We start from the raw sequence: 23,946 nt of genomic DNA on the forward strand, positions 1-23,946 counted from the left end.
ATTGTGTTCCAACAGTAGCCCTCACGGTAACCCTGTGAAATAGTTGTGATTATAATCATCTCCATTCTACAGGTAGAGAAAATGGGGGACAGAAATGGTAAGTAACATGCCTCATTAAGTAGCAGAATTGATTTTGAACCTAGGCTGCCTGGCTTCAGAGCCCATGTTCTTAATCTCTGCTATGTGCTGCGTCCATTATACCAGGTGCTCATTGTGGCATTTGTGCTGTACTGCAGCTTCCTTCACGTCTGTCCATAATGTCCCTACTTTTTAACTTGACTGTATTCCCCATTGGTTTCTACGCCTCAAGAGGGGTTAATGGGGAAGTATCGTTAGTGTTTAGGGTTTATATATCCTGTGTCCAGATCAATCTGGGCCTGTATTAGGTAATGAGTAAGTGTTTTAGGAATAAATGAAACTGCATCATAAGTGAAACCTTAATGGAGAGCAACCTTTACTTCCAACCTACATTCTCTTAGATAATAGCAAGTCTTTGTTATATAACAAGCATTAGTCAATTTGACTTGTTACCAGATGATGAAGATAGGGGTCATTCAGTGTGTGTTCAATGTTTACGCCTAATCATGCCCATTAAAGCAAAGACCATGAGTTTGGAAAGTGCTTGAAGGAAGATGCAAAATATGGTGATGGAAATTAAAGTAGAACTAATTTAAAAAATTAAATGGGTGAGAAAATGACAAATGGTCCTTGTGCATGTAGGCAAAGTCCTTTCGCATAGAAATCCTTTTTCAGGGGAAAAGGAAATTAGGCAACACGTGAAAAGCATTCCTCCTTTGCCATTGACAGTAATCAGTAAGTGTCGGGGAAAAAAGTGATTGCAGAAATGAAAAAAAAAAAGTCTTTTGAATATGTGGCAGGAGGATCAGCAAAAACATAGACTGCATATTATGGCCTAATGCTACTTTGTGAGAACGCTAGGAATTTGAGAACTTAAATGCTAAGCTTGTGAATACAAGTGGTACTGATGAAAATTCTGTTACAGGCCAAAATGTGTAGCTGAAATTAGCCTTTTTTTGATAGAAAGATGCCCCAATAAAAAGTCCATCAGGAGAAAGTGTGTTTTGTTTTAAGCTTTGAAGGACTGAGTCTTTCTTAAATTTGGTGGAATGCATCCAGGGAAGAGCAAAGCTTAAGCTACTCTTTGTCAAATGAACTTAAAAATGGCCATTTAGATGTCTTTCAACAGATGAATGGATAAAGAAGATGTGGTCTGTATACACAATGGAATATTCCTCAGCCATCAGAGAGGATGACTACCACCATTTACATTGATGTGGATGGAACCAGAGGGTGTGATGCTGAGTGAAATAAGTCAGTCGGAGAAGGACAGTCATCATATAGTTTCACTCATACGTGGAATAGAAGACATAGTGAAAGAGACCTTAAGGGAAGGAGGGAGGATGAGTGGGGAAAAATTAGAGAGGGAGACAAACCATGAGAGACTCCTAACTCTGGGACATAAACAAAGAGTTGCAGAAGGGGAGGTGGGTGGGGGGACGGGATCACTGGGTGACAGGCACCGAGGAGGGCACGTGATGGGATGAGCCCCAGGTGTTATACTATATCTTGGCAAATTGAATTAAAATAAAATAAAAAGTGTAAAATAAATAAAGACTTTTATGCTAGATTAAACAAAACAAAACAAAACAAAAAGGCCATTCAGAACCTAACCAGTTTGTGAGTAAAAAGAATAACCCAAAATACAAAAAATGACTTTAGAATTTGCACTTGCAAAGTTGCTTGGAAACAAGTTGCTTGTTTCCATATTATAAATACTAGTAATAGGTGATTTCTATGGATTCTATCTTGTTTATATTACAGTTTCGAACATAATTTATATTTCTCGTAGCCACATGTGGTGATTGTTAGAGCAAGGAGTTTCAATTTTTATACTTAAGCATAGATGCATGTGTATATAATACCTTTGAGCAAGTGCTGGTCATGGCAAAATCAAAATATAACATTTGTTTTTACCTGCTGTACCTTAAAAACTTACTTAGCATCCTTGAACGATAATATGGAAATGTCCTATTATGTAGTCTCTTTGTTTTGTTCGCTTATTCATAGATAGGTCCTGTATCACTTTATAGGATAACATAAACTCTCAATTCAAAAATTAAAATGCCTAATGTGACATATTAGCCAATACTTCATCTTTGGTCAAAGATAAGATTCATCCTTTCTAAGCTAAAGCCCACAATGCTTTCAAGTCCTGAAGGTGGGGATGGACTGGAAAGATCCCAACTAGTGAGAGCGTGGACTCATCACGTTTGGTACTTAAGACTGAGTGTTTGACATGGACCAGCTCATCTAATCTGCATGACCACCTGCAGAGAAGGCACCAGTAATATCTCCATTTTATCCACGAGGAAGTGCAAACCGAGAGAGATTAAGCCGTGTGTCCCACGTTCCCCAGCTAGTCAGCATTAGACCTGAGTTTGGATCCCAGAGGGTGTGGACTCCAAAGCTCCAGCTTTTAAGGGTTTGGTTCCCTGCCCTCTGCCAAGAAGGCCTGGGCAGCAGAGCTGGAAAGAGAGCCTCGACTGTGATTGAGATGTTACTAGGATGCAGCATGGGGACAGCATTGGGGGTGCAGTTTAAAGGGTGACCTAGGGCAGAACAAAGAAGGAGGGGTTAGGTCAGAAGTTGGGGATTTACGAGCAAGGTGGATTTTTTTTTAAATATTTTATTTATCCATTCATGAGAGAGAGGAAGAGACACAGGCAGAGGGAGAAGCAGATTCCATGCAGGGAGCCCGACGTGGTACTCAAACCCAGGACTCCAGGATCACACCCTGGTCCAAAGGCAGGCACCAAACCACTGAGCCATCCAGGGATCCCAGCAAGGTGGATTTGAGTGGAGGACCTGGGGTGGAGTTCAGAACGCTTCTGTGACTCTGGAGGGAGTGCGTCTGAGTGCCACTCGGCGGAGGACTTTAAAGAACAGGAAGAGCACCTCCCGGGACAGAGAACCTCGGGCCTGGTGACCAGAGTTGCAGCACTTAATGCTCTTTCTTAGATGGGTATTGGCCATGGTTATGTACCTGTTTGGTGTGCAATACCAGCAAAACCAGCCGTAAGCTATAGTCAGCGTAAGTTGTCATCACAAGGAAGATTATTTTGCAATCAATTTTTGAACATCAGCCATGTTCTTGGCACTGCGCTAGGCTATGGAAATGCAGCGATTGAAGTGAAAAATGACCTGCCTTTGCGGAGGTGAAGTTCAGTTGGGCTGGTGTTCCAGCTTAGATGCAGTCTCCCCACGAGGTTTTCCAGCCCACCTACTCTGACCGGGAGGTATCCTCCCCACAACCCCTTATTCTTTAACATCCCCTGTGTCATTTTCATGTCGGTCCCCATCCTAATATCATCTCATTTTATTTATTCGGCTCCTTCTCACCCCCTCCAACTATCCTGTAGCCACAGAGCTGGAATGTGAGCTCCGTGAGAGCCAGATCATCGTCAGATGCCTCTCCTGAGATGGAGTATGGATTCGACAAACATGATGGATGACTGGATGGATGGAGAAATCTACTACACAAACAGGAAAAATAAGAAAGATTAGTCATTCCCATGAGAGAGACTTATGGATTTTTCCTTATTATGAGACCGCAAACTTCTAGGATTAATGTGTGGCACTTTGGATGTTCTGAGCAGAACCAACCCATACCCAACCTCATATCCAACCAGGACCCAGGACTGCTCTGTAGGGAAAGAGGTTCTCCCTCTGGTCTTACTCCAAGCTTGATAGCCGCTCTGACCTCTGAGCAGGGCTAGAGGGGTTGCTGCTGAGGTGGTGCTCTTGAGTTACAGGGGGTCAAACTTCTTTCTTTGGTGTTTAACCTCTTATCTCCCAGGACTTTCTATCCTGTTTCAGGCTCAAGTTTGAAGTCTGGGTCATCGTGAGTTCTCGTCTTAGCAGGAACTCTCTTACCACTCTCAGCATATTTAGATAAATACATGGGTGGCAAATGCAGAATGAACTGGCAAGTGGGGGTGTGGAGAGTGGAGGCAGGATTGACTGGCAAAGAAATGTTGCGAGGAGAGCCGGGACTTTAGGGAGTCTGGCCTAGGCAAAGGACGAAGGGTCGGGGTAGAGCAAGACGATGGACACGTACCTAGAGGTCATGTGTCAAATGGCATCTCATCTACCCTTTTGACTCTTAGAACATGGCGTGTGAACTGGATATTGTGGCAGAAAGTATCGGAGCTGAAGGACACGAGACTCTCATGCTAGAGCCAGGCCTTGGGTGGGCCCAGGGCTTGTGCCGAGGCATCTTATTCTGGATGACTCCCGGAGGGCATCTTATTCTGGATGTCTACTGGAGGCATCTTATTTTACATGACTACCGGCGATGATCTGTGCACCCGCAATCGGACTGCGGCGCAGAGGAGAGGCCTGATATTACACACTTTTTTTTTTTTTTTTTTGCTAGTGGCCATTTCATAATGTAGAGTACATTAGAGTAGGTATTTACAAAGATATGCATCAGAAATGCCACTGATACTGTGCATGTGCTATTTGTATGTGTTTGTACGTATTATTAGACCCGGTTTGCTGATTCCTGGGGCCTCTCCACGTAGTTTCAGTGTTCCTCTTAGCATAGTGTTGTGAGGGTAGCCAGACCTTTTCCGTGGTGATTGACTTCCCTTCAGTGTGCAAAAGAAGAAGTTGCAAGGTAATCTTTAGGTTTAAGCCAGATTAAAGGGAGGGATCTATTCCAGAAGGAAGAGCGCCCAGGGGAGCTATCCAGTAACAGTCTATCATCAAGGAACTTCCATATTTTCCTCTGGAGCTCAAAGAGCTTCTGGGCATGTGGGAGGTGACAGGTGACATTTGAGTGGGTGAGAACATTCAAAGAAAACTAGTAGAAGGAGTCAAATAAAAAAAGAAAGAAAGAAAACACAAAACAACCCACAGACGGAAATCCTGGGAACTTCGATTTTTCCAAAGTCAGGATAACAAGAAAATAAACCCCAAACAAACAAGCAGCAACGATCAGATAGGCTGGTCTCAGAAGTGGGGAGGACCGTGGATATCCTGTTATGACAGATCGTAATCAACAAGCAGGATGATAATTCTCAGCCATTTCAAGCAAATACGAACTGAGAAGGGTGCGTGAGATTTTGCGGTTTTTGTTAGTGAGAGCTATTTCGACATGATGTTAAAGGTAGAAAGCAAATTATAGTGCTTTGAAGGGAGCAAGAAGAGGAAGTCAGATTTTTATGTTAATGTTTGTAATTGCATTCCCTGGCATTCTATGAATATTTGCTATCTGCCTATAGTTTTAAAAACTGTAGTAATTAATTGGAAACAGAGTACTATGCATAATTTTATCCAGGATTTTCTTTGAATTTCCAAGTAAATTAGATTCTGAAACATTTGAATTTTCTTCTGTTTTCAAGGCATATTAAAGGGGATGGTTGCACATTCTAATGGATGTAGCCTCATGACAAATTTATGTTTGCAAAAATTAAAATAACCCAATTCATTGTGAATAAATCTTAACAGCTTCAAAGTGAAGCAAAAGAATATTTCACTTACTGAAGGCACTTTTAAAAAGCAGGTTCACTGAGGTATAGTAAGGGCAGTAAATGGCACACGTTTAAAGTGGAGTTTGATTATTTAAGATATATATTTATATATTATTATTAATTATATAATATAATTATAATAAATTAACATATTAATAATATATATAATTATTTATATATTTATATAATATGTTTATATATGTTATATATATGTTATATATATATATATATAAACATGAAATCATCATCCTAATGAGCATATCCTTCACCCCCAAAAGTTCCCTGTTGTGGTCTTTTAACACTCCCATCTTTATCCTCAGGAGACTACTGATCTGCTTTGTGACACCATAGGTTAGTTTGCATTTTCTAGAATTTCATGTCAATGCATGATTCATACCGTATGTATATATATCTTCCTTTTTACTCAGTATAATTATCTTGGAATTCAACTTTGCTACGTATTGATAGTTCACTTCTTATTGCTGAATAGAGTTTCGTTGATATACCACATTATCCATTGTGTCCATAGACATTCATTTCCAGTTTTTGGCTATTGGAAGTAAAACCATTAGGAACACGTGTGTGTGTCAGTGCTTATGTGAATATATGCTTCGCGAAAGTGTTCTTTTTTTTAGGATTGGTCCATTTATTTTAGAGAGAGAGAGAGAGAGTGTGAGCAAGTGGGGGGAGGGGGGCAGAGGGAGAGAAACTTCATCAAGCAGACTCCCCGCTGACTGGAGAGCCTGACCTGAGCTCCACTCCACAACCCACGAGGTCATCACCTGAGCCGAAATCACAAGTTGGATGCTCCACCAGCTGAGCCACCCCAGTGCCCCCAAAAGTATTCCTAAAAAATAAAACCATATCCAGATATAAACAATATTAAGAGTCCTTACGTTGTAAAGACGTAGAGCAGAGTGGCCCAGTTGAAATCTCTCTCAGTGGTTGTTAGAACAAAACCTGAGCTTCTCATATCCCACTACTAGGTCATCATGTGGGTAGTGGCATCACCTAAATGTTTCAGCTCCACTTCCCCCCTTCTGCTATCCACCGACATGGTTCCCTGTGTCTATCATACAGCCTTTCTGGGTGTGAGAAGCTGCCTCCTATTACCGAGCCGTCTGTGTTTTACTCTGTTCTCCGCCACTTTTTCTGAGTCCGGCTCTGTTGGCTCAGGAGTTCTGGGGTGGTTGGTGCATGGCCTTATCACCCAGGGCTCCCCTCGTGCCCTCAGCTGTCTGGAAACCCACGGGTAGCCAGGCCTCCATTAGTGGTTTCTTTGGCACCACCCTTAGCTGTGCCCTCACCAGACCCCTTGTGCGGCCACTTAGGCATTTGCCATCTGATCGCTGCTCCCCGGGGTGCCTTCTTCTTTACCACAAACTCCTAGAGTCTGCGTCTGCCTCACGTCAGGAATCTTCTCTCTGTGCCGGTGGAGCCGATCTAAATTCTGGCGCGGGGCCTTATCTGCTCACATACTTCTGGGGACTGACTACTGTCAACCCCTGAGAATGCGGCTTACAAAGGGGCCTCTGTTTTCAGTAGGTGTGGTCCAGAGGGTTGTCCCTAAGCCCATGTGTTCCTTCACATCGGTGACACCAGATGGGCTGCTACTGCTGTTGTCATGGGCTGGTGGTGGACAGTGTGGTTCTCTTGCCTACTTTGGTCATGTTTAGGGATGGTCTCAAAACCTTAAGTAGGAGAAGGTCTGTTTGTTATGTATTTGCAATTTGTCCTTCTTTACCTCCTTCAGCCACACTGACCTTCTTCCCATGTGTCCAGTGTACCCGTCTCATTTCCTCCTTGGGACCTTTACATCTGCCCTCCCTTCTTAGAACACACGTCTACAAGTCTTTGGATAGCTGGCTTCTAATGTTGTTCACACGTCGGGTGACAGGTGAGCACCTTAGGAGGCCTGCCTTGGCCACACGGCACGGACCCCATCAGTCAATCACCATCTTACTCGTGTTGTCTTTGCAGAGCTTACTGTTCACTGAATTTCCTTCATTTACTCTGTTGATTGAGCCCGTCCTCCAGCAAGCGCCCACATGCCCTTGGAGCAGGGGGCAAGGAGAGCTCAAAGGACATGGCAGTTCTTCTATTGAGCAAAGGAGATATTCCATAAATACTCGTGGCAGTGGCTGCAGGTAGTACCTTTGACTGCCTGTTGGAATCCTATTAGCTTTTGACGTCCAACTCAAAGACTAACTCTTTCAGAACTTCTCTAACCAGATGTGTCCTCTTGTGCACAGCACTTCTTATTCTTTATCTCCAGTATTAACGCTGTCAGGTCCCCATTCCTAGATTAAAATGTAGTGGATATGGGATCATATTGATGTATTTGAATACATATCTTAGACTTGAAGATACAGCAAATGATGAGATGTTCATTGAAATGATGAATAAATGACAATCAACCGTAAGACTGCTGTTTTATTATTTTTCTTTTTTTTAAATTTTATTTATTTATTTATTTATTTATTTATTTATTTATTTATTCATGAAAGACAGAGAGAGAGAGGCAGAGACACAGGCAGAGGGAGAAGCAGGCTCCATGCAGGGAGCCCGACATGGGACTCAATCCCGGGTCTCCAGGATCATGCCCTGGGCTGAAGGCAGGCGCTAAACCGCTGAGCCACCCGGGCTGCCCTATTCTTTTTCTTATTATGAAATATTTAAAGCATACAGAGAAGAAACAATAATATTATAAATAATATCCATGTACCTATCACCTGCTTTAAAGAAAATTAATATTAAAGACAGATTTGAAATCCCTTTTGTGACCATCTGCAGTCCTGTGATTTATTTATTTTTATTTTCTAAAAAATATTTTAATTATTTGAGAGAGAGAGAGAGGTAGACTCCCTGCTGAGCCCAATGAAGACGCTATCCTAGGATCTCAAGCATCCGAAGGCAGATGCTTAACTGACTGAGCCACCCGGGGGACCCTGTGATTAATAAGAAATATCTATTCAGTCATCTGAATGTCCAAATATGTATTTCTCATATATATTTGGTGTTCCTACAAGGTGTTCGGCTTACAGCTTCCAAAACCCCTGGCATTTCATAAGGGTTTGAGTCTTTTTTTTTTTTTTTTTTTTAAGGGTTTGAGTCTTTGTTGAGTTCCTCTTAGTCAATGTTAGTATCTTGTTATGTTAATAAAGTGACTTTTGGAACCCACCTAGGAGGGGGGCTGAACTGATCATGGTGGAGCCAATCACATGACTGGGGAGATGGGAAGTTCAGTCCTACCCTCTGGCCCTCTCCTCCAGGGAGGGAAAAAGGGCTGGAGATCCAGGTCCATTGCCAATGGCCGATGGATTAGTCAGTTATGTCTGTGTAGCAAAGTCTCTTTGAAATCCCCAAGGAATGGAGTTCAGAGGGCCTCCCTGGGAGTGAACAGATAGACATTTGGGGGCAGTGGTGCGCCCTGAGAGGGCATGGAAGCTTCACACCCTTTGTCCATACCTTGCCCGTGCATCGCTCCCAACCAGTTGTTCCTGAGTTCTATCCTTTTATAGTAAGCTGGTAACCCAGTAAGTACAAGTGTTTCCCTGAGTTCTGTGGACTCTCTAGCACATTAACCGAACTTGAGGAGGAGGTCATAGGAGCCGCTGATGCATAGCCAGCCAGCTGCAAGTATAGGGAACGGCCTGGCCTTATGACTAGCATCTTGAGTGAGGGTCCAGGGCGATCGTGGAGGACTCAACTGGAAACTCGTGGAATTTAATGCTGTCTCCGGGTAGAGAAGATGAATTCTCATATGCTCCAGTGTCCCAGAATTGCTTGATGGTAAGGGACTCAGCCCCAACCCTGTGCTGAAGTGGGATCTGTCTCTTAAAAGACTGGCCCTCATCCTCTTGCTGCCCTTTCTTTCCCGAAGCAGTCATGTTTCTGAATTTGGTGTTTATCATTGCTACGCGTGTGTGATTGCGTGTGCATTTACCCCTCTATCTGGGTATGTGTGTGCAGGTGTGAGCATCCGTATTCAACATACGGTATTACTCTGCTTCTTTGTTTAAGTAGTACACGGGAAAGGTCATTTTACACCTTACTTGTGCCCTCAACATTATGCTTTTCAGATTTCCATATAGATTATATAGTGTAAGAATCTAGGGGTAAGTGTGTATTTCAGTTGCTTTATTTTAGCTATCTTAGAGTTTCTTTGTCTACTACCTTGATAAAAGGCATTTGGTTTTCCCTCCCCCCCCCCTTTTTAAAGATTTTATTTATTTGAGAGAGAGAGATCGAGAGAGAGAGCACATAAACTGGGGGTGGGGGGCAGAGGGAGAGAGAAGCAGGCTCCCCTCCGGCAGGGAAACCGAAGCAGGGCTGGATCCCAGGACCCTGGGGGATCATGACCTGGGCTGAAGGCAGACGCTCTACCTGCTAAGCCACCCAGGAGCCCCTCCCCTTTCACTCTTAAAAACAATACTGTAGCCAACACTCTGGTGCCATTTTTTTCTGGGCATCCTAGGTAGTGACTGTAGGGTTATTGGGCAACAGAGGGTTTGGGTCAGAGAATGAAGAAGTCATTATCTCAGTTCCATGAAGAGGAAGGCCCTGGACTCAGGCTGCCTGGGTTCGACTCCTTTCCCAGCTTTCCCAAGGAGCAGTGAGCAGCAGCTATTTGCGGCCCTGATGAGCATGCATGCCCTGCCTCAACCCCCGGCGTCACGCAGTCAGCTTGGCTTAGGTCCCTTTGGCCCTGGTGGATCCTGCTGAAGCCAGTTCCCAGCTGCCACTGCCTGCCCCTGGAGCCAGAACCCAGCAGGACTGTGGCCTCACATGCAATCACTGCTTTGCATTTCTGTACCATTTCTGTTCCCATGAAGAGGTTTATTTTCAAGCCTGGAGATATTTTTTTTTAGTCTTCCCTTTTAATATTTTATTTATCATTGCTCTGTGCTTGGAGCCGAGGGAGTACATCAAAGCATGAACTTATTGTGTCACCTTAACCAGAAGTTGCTATTACCTCCACAGCCTTTTAAAACAAGCACAAATAGTAGAATCATCTAATCATAGATTTTTGGAGCTGAAAGGGATCTCAGAGATAATGAAGGCCAATAACCTTATTTTATAGGTGAGGGAATTGTGGTCTGGAGAAATTAAGTGATTTACCGAGGTCATCTATCCGCTGAATGGTGGAGGGCAGGACCAGAACCGGAGCCTGCAGGTTTCCTCAGTAGTCCTTTGGCCACCCTGACTCCTGTTACAGTTTGGTCTCTAAGCTGTATTTGCATGCAACGTTTCATTTTTAACAGAGCTAAAAAAATAAAGGAGAATCTATGCAATTAGAAAAATGACACATCACATCTTTAAACTGATACAAGATGTTTTCTCTCGGAAAAAAAAAAAAAAAGAAAATCTAAGGTAAAAGTAAGAGGACAGTATCCACTACATTGAGCCGAATATATTTTCATTAGAAGGCACAAAGCCTTTTGACTCGGTAGATTTCTGCTGCATTTGGTTTCCTTGACTTCCTGAGACTTATTAGGATGGGCCCATCAATAATGGTGCTGATACCTCCAGCCTCCTCCAGCGCCGGGCCTGAAAATGAAGGGTGATGAATGGACACGGCCCGCGTGCACAGGGATAGCCCATATTTCTGCTGTCATGTAGAAATGGCAGGTAGTTTAATTTAGAAAAAAAAAAATTACCGAGAAAGAGCAAATATTCCTTTCCATTCATTCGGATTTCTGGACTTTCTTAGGATATGAATTTAGAATCCGGCATGTTTGTTAAAGCCTTTGGAATTGTTTTATTCTATTTCTAGATCTTTTAGCTGTGCCTAAGCATCCGTACGCGGCTATGGAGAACTGGGGACTAAGTATTTTTGTGGAGCAAAGAATACTGCTGGATCCCAGTGTTTCATCTATTTCTTATTTACTGGATGTCACCATGGTCATTGTTCATGAGATATGTCACCAGGTATGAGAAAAAAGAATCAGGTGTAAGTATAATTGCGCACTGTTGAGAATGCAGAATGAGTTCGGATACTTAGATTGGGACCTAAATTAGTATCCTCCCAATTAAGTTTTAATTATCTGGAGAGCACTGTGTAGTTCCTTCTGCATGGTACGTCCTTTTCTTTCTCAGAGGACAGCATAGACAAAAGCAAACACGCTGATGATATTGAATAAACACCTGTCACTCAGCTCCATTGAGGAGTGAGATGGCACCGCCACCCAGCAGCCTCTTTGGAGACCCTGCCCAGTCACTATTCCATGTCAGCCTTGCTTTATTTTCTTGTGATTATTGGTGTGTGTATATGGTAAGTGCAGTGATGGCAGTGATGTATTGCGCTGCTGCAAGACGCAGCGGAGTTTTGTGTACGTGTCAAAATTTGCTTTGGCTGAAATCAATTTGTTATTCCCTTTTTCCCATCACATAGACACTTAGGAAGTCTTTCCCTAACTCAGCTGTAGACTCTTTGTTCTCAAATGTATATATGTATATATATACACACACACACATATATATATATTTATTTATAAATATATATATATTTTTTGGTTTGGCATGTTTAGAAATTCTTGTGTAAATTAGCCAACTTTGTAGTGAAGCAGAGATAAAATTAATTTCATTTTGATTTGATGCACTTTCTTACAACGAGTGGAAGGTATCACAGAGACTTTGCAATGCTTATTTGAATCTTCATTCTAGTAAAAAAAAAAAAAAAAAAGGAAAAAGAAAGAACACTGAAAATCAATGTTCATGCTCATAGACAGCCGAACTTGTCCTGGTTTAACCACGTAGTTTCAAGTGAAGACACTGGAAATCTCGTTGTGAGACTGTCTGGCTTTCATTTGTTGTATGAACCCAAAGCCTTTTTTTAGAAAAGCTAGAAAAACTCCAGGAAGGAACCGTGTGAAAATGCTGTTGGTGAAAGCACGTGAACTGCCGACTGCTAATGCACCAGCAGAGGTTTAATGATGGGTTGGCCCTGGGCCACACGGCCACCTCCTGCAGGGACACCTGGCTGTACCTGCCGGCCTCCTCCTGCACCCCGGCCACCTCTTGCACCCCAGCCGCCTCCTGCTCCCGGCCGTCTCCTGCAGGGACACCTGGCTGTACCTGCTGGCTGACTCCTGCACCCTGGCCACCTCTTGCACCCCGGCCAACTCTTGCACCCCAGCCACCTCCTGCATCCCGGCCACCTCCTGCACCCTGGCCACCTCCTGCAGGGACACCTGGCTGTACCTGCCGGCCGGCCAGGTGGGCCGCGTCCTCAGCACTGGGCCGCGAGGGGTCTCCCCACTGTGCTGGCCACAGCTTTCCCGGGACACCTGGTGATTCCTGGAGGGTGAGCTCCCCTCCGGCACGTCCGAGGCCCCAGCGGCTTGTCCGCTAGTGCTGAAGGAGGGCGCGGCTGACGTGTTGGCTCCTGGCGCTGCTTTCGCAGCTCGTGGGCATGTGCTACTCTCGTGTTCGCCCCCCTGCGACGGCGGGCCAGAGCCTGGGGGACCACAGCTCCCCCTCCGCTCCCGAACGATCGCCTCCACAGCCCTGTCCCCCACCTGCGTGTGTGGTCACCGTTTGGAAGACGGGCTTTCCGCTTAAGGAAGAAGCACGCGTTTTTCATTAAGAATAACCATTACTGGGCAGCCCGGGTGGCCCAGTGGTGGAGCACCCGCCTTCGGCCCAAGGCCTGGCCCCGGGGTCCCAGGATCCAGTCCTGCATCGGGCTCCCTGCATGGAGCCTGCTCCTCCCTCTGCCTGGGTCTCTGCCTCTCTCTCTCTGTGTCTTTCTCATGATTAAATAAATAAAGTCTTAAAAAAATATAACAATTTTTTTAGACAGCCACTTGCTGGTCACCCACTGACTTCTGTCTTCCTCGTGGTTCAGTTAGGGAGCCCCTTGGGCAGGCGGCACTGGTGACCGCAGCGAGGCTTTGGGCACCAAGGCCTGCTCCATGGGGCTCCTGGGCTGGGCCTGAGCCCACGCCGCTTGCCTCTGCATCCGTTCCTTAAATGTCTCATTCCCACCCGGGGCTTCACGCTCAGTGTTGCCTACATCTGCCTGGAACCTTCTTCCCAAGGCTTTCTCATGACTGCCTCCTTCTTAGCATTGAAGTCTCAGCTCCGATGTCCCTGCTCCGATGTCACTGGCTGGGACGGAGCATTCTTGCTTTGATGATCTAAGGTGGCTCCTCCCCCATTACACAGGCTTTGCAATGTTAATTTCAATCTTGATTCTAGTAAAAAAAAGAAAAAAAAAACCTGAAAATAAATGACACATCTTATCAGGATCTGAAATTGTGTCATTCATTTGCTTATATGTTTTTTTTTTTAATTTTGTATCTCATCTCATCCTCCTTGGCTCCACAATGAAAAGGGACATTTTCTTATTCTCTCTCTCTTTTTTTTTTTTTTTTTTTTAGATTTTATTTATTTATTCATGAGAGACCCAGAGAGAGAGAGACATACACAGGCAGAGGGAGAAGCAGGCTCCATGCAGGAGCCCGATGTGGGACTTGATCTCGGGACTCCGGAGTCATGCCCTGGGGTGAAGGCAGCGCTAAACTACTGAGCCATCTAGGCATCCCAGAGGGACATATTCTAATTTTCATTATCATATCAAAGGTCTTTAGGAACACTCCGGGCATATAATGTTTTTGTTTTTATTTTTAATAAAAAAAAAAAAGATTTTTCTTTTTGCTGAACGAAAGAAGGATTTCAGAGTGGTCCATCACGATCTAATTAAAACACCAATTAAACCTGCCAACATTATTGGGGCACCCGGGTGGCTCAGTTGGCTAAGCATTGGACCCTTGGTTTTGGTTCAGGTCATGACCTCAGGGTGTTGAGATTGAGTCGCATGTGCCGCTCCATGCTGGGCCCGGAGCCTGCTTAAGATTCACTCTCTCCTTCTCATCCCCCACCCCCACTAGCTTTTCTTTTCTTTTTTTTTCCTCTCTCTCAAAAAAAAAATGACTGCATTATTTTTCATGAAGGAATTTAGAGATTTTTTTTTTGAAGATTCATGAGAGACACAGAGAGAGAGGCAGAGACACAGGCAGAGGGAGAAGCAGGCTCCATGCAGGGAGCCTGACGTGGGACTCGATTCCTGGTCTCTAGGATCACGCCCTGGGCGGAAGGCAGATGCTCAACCATTGAGCCCCCCATTGAGTCCCTAGGGATTTTTTTTTTTAAATTTTTTTTTAAATTTTATTTATTTATGATAGGCACACAGTGAGAGAGAGAGAAGCAGAGACATAGGCAGAGGGAGAAGCAGGCTCCATGCACCGGGAGCCCGATGTGGGATTCGATCCCGGGTCTCCAGGATCGCGCCCCGGGCCAAAGGCAGGCGCCAAACCGCTGCGCCACCCAGGGATCCCCCTAGGGATTTTTTTTAACCTAATCCCTTATTATCAGAAGATCATGGAGTCTCAAGGGTGGAGCATCATGAAAGCCCTCAGTTCCTTCAATCAGCCAGTGTTTTCTCTGAGCTGTCTTCACTGTTGCAAGGCAATGCTCCAAATTAGCTCACCATGTAAGGCTGTATTTTCCATCTTCGGCCGTCTCATTCTGCCTCCTGTATTTTCAGCAGACATCTACCAACTCTGATTTCCATCCATTAGCCCTTGTTTGTTCCTCGTAGGGCCACAAGACACAAGTCTTTTCCTCTTCTGCGCACTAGGCCTTCAAATACTTGAAAATAGCTGTCATCATTTTTTTTTTCTCCTGAGTCTTGTCTTCTCCAGGTTAAATACTCTTTTTGCATTTCTTGATCATTATATTTATGTAATCAAACATGTACTTATGTTTATGAAATAAATGTATTTATGAAAACAAACAAAATCAAAAAGAGTAGTGTCTCCCAAGTAGTTGAATAAATCAATAAACCAATAGTCTTGCCACAATACGTTTTAAGGTCACAAAATCTGCTGAGGAATGAATTCTAGTTTTGATAGTCATCGTTTAATACCTTTAACTTTAGATAAAATAATTCTGGGATAACTTTGATTTTATCTGATGCCCATTCATTTTTCAATTGTAGTGGTTTGGTGACCTCGTGACCCCTGTATGGTGGGAAGACGTGTGGCTGAAGGAAGGTTTTGCTCACTACTTTGAATTTGTTGGCACGGACTATCTCTACCCTGGCTGGAACATGGTAGGTACACATTTTTGGTTTGGAATTCCTAGTGAAAGGTTGCTCTGGTATTACAGAGCTTATATTATCACTAGAGGTGACTGAAAATACTGTCTGGAAAATCCCATGTCCAGGGACACCTGGGGGGCTCAGCGGTTGAGCATCTGCCTCCAGCTCAGGTCGTGACCCCAGGGTCCTGGGATTGAGTCCTGCATCGGGCTCCCTGCATGGAGCCTGCTTCTCCCTCTGCCTGTGTCTCTGCCTCTCTCTCTGTGTCTCTCAGGAATAAATAAATAAAACCTTTAAGAAAAAATCCCATGTCCAATAAGGAAAAGGTAACCAAAATTTAAATTTAACTGAAATTTGAAATATTCCAAAAGAGTTCTGTTTTATTTTATTAGAACCAAATAGAGTTTGATTGGCTATAAATTGATTTGAAAATGTTACAGCTTTTCTTAATAGAAACATTTTAGATTGTTGCATTTGATAATGAAGGAAAATTCTTTAAAATTGTGAAGGTAACAGTAATTAGTAAGTAATATTTTAAGTGTCTAGAGTATTTCAATATTTAGAGAAATGCAACCTTAATATTTCTTCATTATGACTACAAATTACCTAAAATATTTGCTTATTTATAAAATATATGATGGTGGTAGATGTACTTTAGGATTAAATGACTTACTAAAATGTCTTTAACTTCATGAAGCGTTATATACCTATACTCTAAGAATGTATCTGCATGTCTGAACCTGAAGTCGGATTTGTTGTTCCTTAAGCAGTGATATTTCTAGAACATCCTCAAAGAAAAAGTAGAGGGAAGGTGTGGTTTTTATGTGTCTTTTAATATAAGTTTTTCATTTTATATATGTTTCTATTAGTCACTTAGAAACTATGTTATTAAATGAAACCCAAGGCGTATGTTCTTTTGGAACTTGAATTTTAAACTTAGTTGCAAAAATTCACATTTCTCAACTTCCAGAAGCTCATATTTCACCTGTGCTCTCACATAGGCAATAAGATATATTTACTTTACACTGCTCTTTTTTGATGTTTGAATTATTAATAGTGATTATCTAATTATCTGTCAGAATTAGGAGTATGATTTGAGGACTTAAACCAAGGTGAAACGAGAAGGTGTCTGTAAGTCATGATATAACTTCTTTTTTTTTTTTTTTAATGATATAACTTCTTTACCATAAATTCAACCAACTTCTGCTGAGTAAAAAATGTGATCATACATATCGCATAGAGGAGATGTGACAATAGTAATATTTTGATAGGTTTTAATTATATTCATGCAGCTTTATCCTTATTTTATAAAAGCAACATGGTTCATTTCTCCAAATAATGAGATGATTTTGCTTAGCCTTCTGTATCTAGTTATGTATGTATATATAACACAATTTTAAATATCTTACTTGAACTGTTTTATCATGGCATTGAAAATGATTGAAAATACTTTTAAAGAACTTGGAAGAAAAGTCAATCACCAATACCATACGATATTCATTATTTAAAGTATTCTTTTAACAAAAGTGAAATTTTAAAACAAATGTTTAAGGATATTGAATATACTCCCTCAATTCCCTCAAAATATCTTTTGATTTTTAGGTGACTTTCAAGCAACTCTGTTTAAAATTTTCATTTAATTTTCATTATGCTGTGGATCATTGCTGATTTATAATTTCATTATGTTTCAATATTAAAAAAATGACCTTATTATGAATGACACACTACTCATATAGGTAAGCTTTTTTTTTTAAGTTCATTCAGCTATCGTAAAATCCCTCCTATTCATCATTATGAAAAATACATCTTGGATTAAGAAGTAATCAACAGAATTATACGTGGGCTGAAAACTGACAGCTTTTGATGGCTTTAGGATGGCAACATATCCCAGGTTTCAATGTCCTTATACTGGATTTTGTCTCTGAGTAATTTTTTTTATATTCTTTCATCATTTTTATCAGGTAACTTATAATGTAGGCCTCCTGGAGAACATAGTTACAAGATGTATTGAAAATGAACATAAAGAATAAATAATGCACCTGGGACTTTGTTCTTAATAGAATACGGACCATGAGCTAGAAGTCTAAAGACCTTGGGGTGGTAAGATACAGGATTTTATTTCTAATAAATCCATATTTTATAATTAAGAAATGGAAATTAATGGTGGCATAAGTACAGTGGTATAGAAGGCTCACCTTATTAAACTAATAAATGAAATAATAAACCCCATTACAATTAATTAGGCAGTAGTGAGGAGGTACGCATCTTATGATGTCTCTTTATGCTCAGATTGTAAAGATTATAAATACTTTCTGATCTTTGCTTTTGATTTTTATTAGCCTTATTTAGTTTGTAGAGGACCTCAGTATATGAAAGTCGAAAAACCTATGAGAAGAAACTATAAACAAGTTGCTCCCACATATATCACTAATATCTTCTTTGCAAACAAAATTTTAAGAATAAGTTAGTCCCACAGATTAGAGGATATTAAGTGACTTTAAGGCTGTGCCAGCACTATTTTTCATAATGGCATCAGCAAGAGTGGAAGAAATACTAGAAAGAACAAGAGTGACAGCTGTGTCAGCAGTAACTCATACTATTGTGATATGCACAAAAGCTTACCTAGGAGCACAAGGCTTGGGCTTCGCTAGAGCTTAGCCTAAAGTAGAAAAATCAGAAGTCAGGCCCGTGTCAGGAGTAAAGAAATTCAGGAAAGCTGACCTCTTTTGTCTCTAATCTCAAAAACACTGCTTTTATCATTTTTAGACACCGAGTCTCAAACGCTAAAATACCATTTCAATTTGCTAGGGTGATTGCTCTGACAATCTACTTTCAGTGGAATAGCAATAAAAAAAAGCCCAGAATTGCATAATGTTGTTAAGGAAGTTCTTGTTCTGATTTGGGCCAGTATACGTGCTTGGTCTGCTTCAGAGAGTAAAATCTTAGATTTTGTGTGTGTGTGTGTGTGTGTGTGTGTGTGTGTGTTCAGAGCCAGTTTCTGATACAGAAGTAATCAGCTTTTATATTAGAAACACTATGTGGAGTAAAAACTGTTATGATAGTTTTGTTCCCAACAAACTAATGGAGCTTCCCATCTTATAGAGAGGAGCCTTTATGGGTAGTGTGAGGTAAGATCAGGGAAATGGGTCGGAAAGAAGAAATTCAGATTCCAGGAAAGCTGTTTCACCTCTCTGGCTCCTTCTTATCACTTGAAAAATGGGAGCAATTGTCCTGACTTACCAAGTTCGCAGGGTTTTTGTGAAGATAAAATAACTTGCAAGGTCTTTGAAATGTATGAGCCACTATACAAATGTGCGTAGGCATCATGTACCTGGAAAATAAATGCTCCATTAGAAAGGTGCATTGATTTTATGTATAGATGCCCTAACATTTCCAAGCCCAGTCACCTGTTTTGACACCCTGGATTTATAACAATTATCTATAGATTACAAAATAATTTTTATAATCTCTGCAACTAGGCTCGGTCTCATCAAATCAATTCTTATCTATACTGGCAAAGTGGATTATTCTATAGGAACATAAGCCTTATATAGTGTTTCATTAATCCAAGAGAAATGTCAGGATCATCAGAAGCAACTTCTTCAGCTCAGGGCTAAGGATACATTTCAGGGGCACGTAGCCTTTTTGCTTGATGCTATTTCATCAAAGTTGGCTGTTAGTGACAACGTTATTGGCTGGGTCAAGTTACAGTATGATATCGATGACAGTCATATTAAATCTCACTGTGTTCCTGGAAGGGAAGGAAAAAAAAAAAAGGAAGACTCATTCAACATAACATAGTTAGTACTCTTCAGTAATTCTTGATAATTTTAATTTTAAAGGAGTTTCAGTGCAGGAGAAGGATGCACGGTAAAATGCTAGTCTGAGGAATTCCTTATTTTACAGACCTGGTGCTGATGCAGGCAAAATCGCATCTCCCATGCATATTGCACACGTTTTCATTATAGTTTGTATCTATGTCAGAGGCATCTCCTCCAGTGACCTGAATGCAGCTTTGTGCTGCTCTAATGAGAATTATTAAGCACGAGTGTATGTTCTTTTGTTAAATGAATTGGGATTCTCTGGAGCTTCACACAACAATCACTTTGTATGCTGATAAAGTCTGCAGACTGGGAATTCTCCCTAAATTTTTATGAGGACACATACCTGGGCGTAAAGATAACTGTTAATGGAGAATCATGCAACTAAACTTCATTATGCTAAATACTTAAGATACCTTAAAGTGTATTGCCCAAAACCTTGAAAAATCATTCTCAATTGTCTCCATCATGGATAGGACTTAACTAGTAAAAATGAATTCTCCCATTAGACGGAGTATCATTTTAATGTGCTCCAACAAAAATTGCCTGCTGAAGTTAACAGGCATTGCAATAAAATTATATTTGCTTTTAAAATTATTTTCACTGAAAAAGAAGTTGAGAAAATCACTGATGAACTGAAATGGAATCTATCGAGTTCAATGTTTCTTTCACTTCCAATGTAAAGATACACCTGCTTCAGCATCCCGAACAATAATACAAACGATTTACTATTCAGAGGGGAGAGTGGAAAGGTAGAGAGGACACATCTCGGTTTTGGTTAATATTTTACTTGTCCATCTCTTCATTTCTCAAGTCCATCCTCGATTTAATGTCTGTAGGGAAAAATGCTTTGGCGTGGTTCTCACCATCAGTTAATAGATGTTTCAACAAAAGTTGGTATATTGATACTATTGCCTATACTTCATTAATATCAAAATATATTTGCCCAATAGGGCTATTTGGTCACAGATAGATCACTTGAAAATTAAATATTTATTTTAGAATCTGACTTTATAAATACTGAATACCAAATATATATATATATATTTGAAGTCCGTGAATACCAAATATATATATAGATATGTATATAATAAATATACTTATATATAATATATAATTTATAATATATAAATATTTATATATTTATATATTATAAATAAATATAAATAAATAAATATATATATATACACATATAGTGATGATGTTATTGGATGGGTCAAGTTACAGTATAACATTGAAGGCAATTGTATTAAATCTCACTCTGTTCCCTAGAAGGGAATATATATATTTATTATATATAATAAATATATAATATATTTATAATATATAATTATAAATATATTATATAATATATATTTATCATATATAATAAATATATAATTATAATATATATAATTATAAATATATTACATAATATATATTTACTATATATAATAAATATATGATATAATTATAATATATGATTATAAATATATTACATTATATATATATATTCATGATTTCCCATGTAGTTCTGGTTATCTATAATGATCAAAATCCACATTATAGGGATCCCTGGGTGGTGCAGCGGTTTGGCGCCTGCCTTTGGCCCAGGGCGCGATCCTGGAGACCCAGGATCGAATTCCGCATCGGGCTCCCGGTACATGGAGCCTGCTTCTCCCTCTGCCTGTGTCTCTGCCTCTCTCTCTCTCTCTCTGTGACTATCATAAATAAATAACAATAAAAAAAATTTTAAAAAAATCCACATTATATAGTCTTTCTACTCTTGAAAAGTCAGTAAATTAGATGATCCAATTGTTTTCAACTTGGTCAATAATATATATATATATATATATTTTTTTTCTTTTTCCAAATGACTAACACATATTGAATGTGAAATACTTAAAGACTTCTTAAAGCTAGTTCCAGAGGGTGATGGTCTTTTTGATCCCATTCAGTAGCTTAACAGTGACACTGACATTGAAAGACAAGAAGGAAGGTGGAAGGAATGCCTACCTGGGTCTCTTGGGGGACCACAGCCTTCAAAATGGACCTCTTCTCCTGCTTTCCTTTTACTCTCTCCACCCCCTTTCTGCAAGCAAGTTCTCTGCTGAAAACATAGATTTTTTTTTAAAGAATAGATCATATATATATATATATATATATATGTATATATTTTTTTTTTCTCATTTGAGTGGGACTGGGGAGTGGTAACCATCTCTTCTGAGGGAAAGGGTGGCTTTTTCCTTAGCATTAGTGATCAGAGCAGTGTGAGGTATGGGTAGAAAAGAGGCTTGTAACCAAGAAGCAAAGTGCACAGGTTGGTAAGGGCTGTAGGGAGGACAGTAGCAGGTGCCCCTGAAGGAAAGGGTCTCGTTCCCATAGCTGAACTCTGAGTACACGTGGGAGGAGTTGTCGTGTGTGTGCCCCATGCACTGAGGGTCACACTAACACTCAGGCTGTGCAAACTGTGCTCGCCCACAGAGGATGTCCGTGTTAAGAAGGGGCCAGAGACTTGGATTCTCACCAGTGGTGGCGGAAGAGCGGTGCAGAGCGTCTAGCAGGCTAACGGTGAAGGCAGGACATGCACCTATCATGCTGACACCTGGCAGGAGCTCTCACTAAGGCCACTAGCCTAGCAAGCTGTGTCTCCATTTTCTCTCATTCTAGGGCCAATTCTGGGCTTTTTACAAACTATGTTAATGATGGGCCAGTAGCCCTACTAAGGGCATCGCTTCACAGAAGGAATAAAAAGGGCTGAGCCATCAGTTGCTAATTGTTTCAATACAGTGACGACTTTAGAAGTTTTATGGCACAAATGCATTTTTTGAGGATAAAACTACACATGAAGAACGGATAATGCATTCAGACTTGTGTTATTTACACTTGTTCTTTTATAAGACTCAAGACTTTGGCTTCCCAATTGTTTGGGAAGTGGGAGCTTTCGAAGAGCTTGTTAAGGTGTGTTAAGTTTCAGAAAATGTGACTCAGCTTCATTTACGGCTTCTAATAAAAGATCAACTTTTATTAAAGAAGATATCTTTAGGAAAGGAAGAAAAACAAACATAATTCCTTGGTTTCCATATATATTCACATATCCTTCTATATATTCAGGTACGTATCTGGGAGATTTTCATAGTCACATTACCCCATGTTTCCTCCCGTGTGAATTTTTAAAATTTAAAACAAAACTGCAAGTGGAAATCTCATGTATGTTCTTAAAGCATGAATTTTCTTTAAAGCAAAGTCATTTTGTTCAGAAAGACACTAAGCGTTTCAGGTTTTGTGTATTTGAAACTTAGAGATAAAAGACAAATGAGCATTCCCTTTGGAATAAAGTATTTCTTCCGAAGACCATGTTCAGGTTTGTGGGGTGTCAAGGTCTTTCTGCATTTCCATAGGAATTTCAAAAGCAACTGATAAATTGACAGGATTAGACACTTTCTAAGAAGAAAATGCTTCTGAACCTGGACCCTAACAATAACACCAGGGCATCCTTTTTCATACCTCGAAATAGCGCAGGGAAAATCAACCCATTCTTTCCCTTTTTGTGGAAGAGCAGTTTGTAGGCAAAATAATTCCACTTGCTAAAACTTGTCAGGCAGCACTGGATAAACCAAAAAATTGGTAATGCCAAAAATTTATGCCAAAATGATGAAATCTTCTATTAGACATCATTATTCATAGACATACATTATGTATGAGAGCAGATTATGCCCCTGTTAATCTGTACCTCTCACCACCACTCTTAAAGATTCTTATCTCCCTATAATACGTGTATTGGTCACATGGGATATCAGTCAGCCTTTAATTTGCTTTCCAAAGCCTTTAATGCAAACGTGACCAGAAGTGAAGGCTTGTGGACTAGGAGGGCAACCGAAAGCTAATTTATTAATTTCCTAATTATTAATCATCCTTAGCCAGACAGCTGTATGTGTCCAGAGACATTAGAACACAACTCATTTCTAAGAAAAGAGTAGCTATCTCAGTCCATAACACTTTATGGGACTTTTTCCTCCCACCTCTTTTCATCAAGGTTACTTTAACACTGTTCAGATGTTTCTAGACAGGAAAGTGAGAAATGGAAGTAGTGAGGTCAAGTGATATGAATAAAACAATGTAAAAGGACAAAAACAAAACGACGAAGGGTAATAAGGTCGTTTGAGGTCGTTGAAGATTTTTTGGCTCAACTGTACCATGAAGGCTTGTAATGCTGAAGACTTTGGTGGCCTTTACCGTGTAGCCTTCAATGTTGTACCTTCACTAGTTCTCTGTGACATAGACCAAGGCATTCTGCGGGGCATCTGGAGAGTGTAGACGTCTTTGTTACCGTTTTTCCTGAGAGTCTAGAGAGTGTGGCCATGGCCAGACCACCATGTGGTCTACCCTCAGGCGGTCCTGATTCCGCAACCATGGTTCCAAAAAGGATGATTTGGGGTAGAGCATGTTCTGGTGTTGAGTTGAGTAACGTCTGTGGACCTACAGT

General features: G+C 41.0%; 1 protein-coding gene across 2 annotated transcripts in view; it reads left to right on the forward strand.

The window, feature by feature from the left end:
- TRHDE (thyrotropin releasing hormone degrading enzyme) overlaps positions 1 to 23,946 on the forward strand; it is a 372,106-nt gene that overhangs the window by 184,470 nt on the left and 163,690 nt on the right. For both annotated transcript variants that reach the window (XM_026001636.2, XM_072742405.1), the window contains exons 4-5: positions 11,332 to 11,486; positions 15,559 to 15,672. In XM_026001636.2, the coding sequence (XP_025857421.2) occupies positions 11,332 to 11,486; positions 15,559 to 15,672 (269 nt within the window). The remainder of the gene's footprint in view (positions 1 to 11,331; positions 11,487 to 15,558; positions 15,673 to 23,946) is intronic.

Source organism: Vulpes vulpes, chromosome 16, assembly GCF_048418805.1.
Source record: "Vulpes vulpes isolate BD-2025 chromosome 16, VulVul3, whole genome shotgun sequence".
NCBI lineage: Eukaryota > Metazoa > Chordata > Mammalia > Carnivora > Canidae > Vulpes > Vulpes vulpes.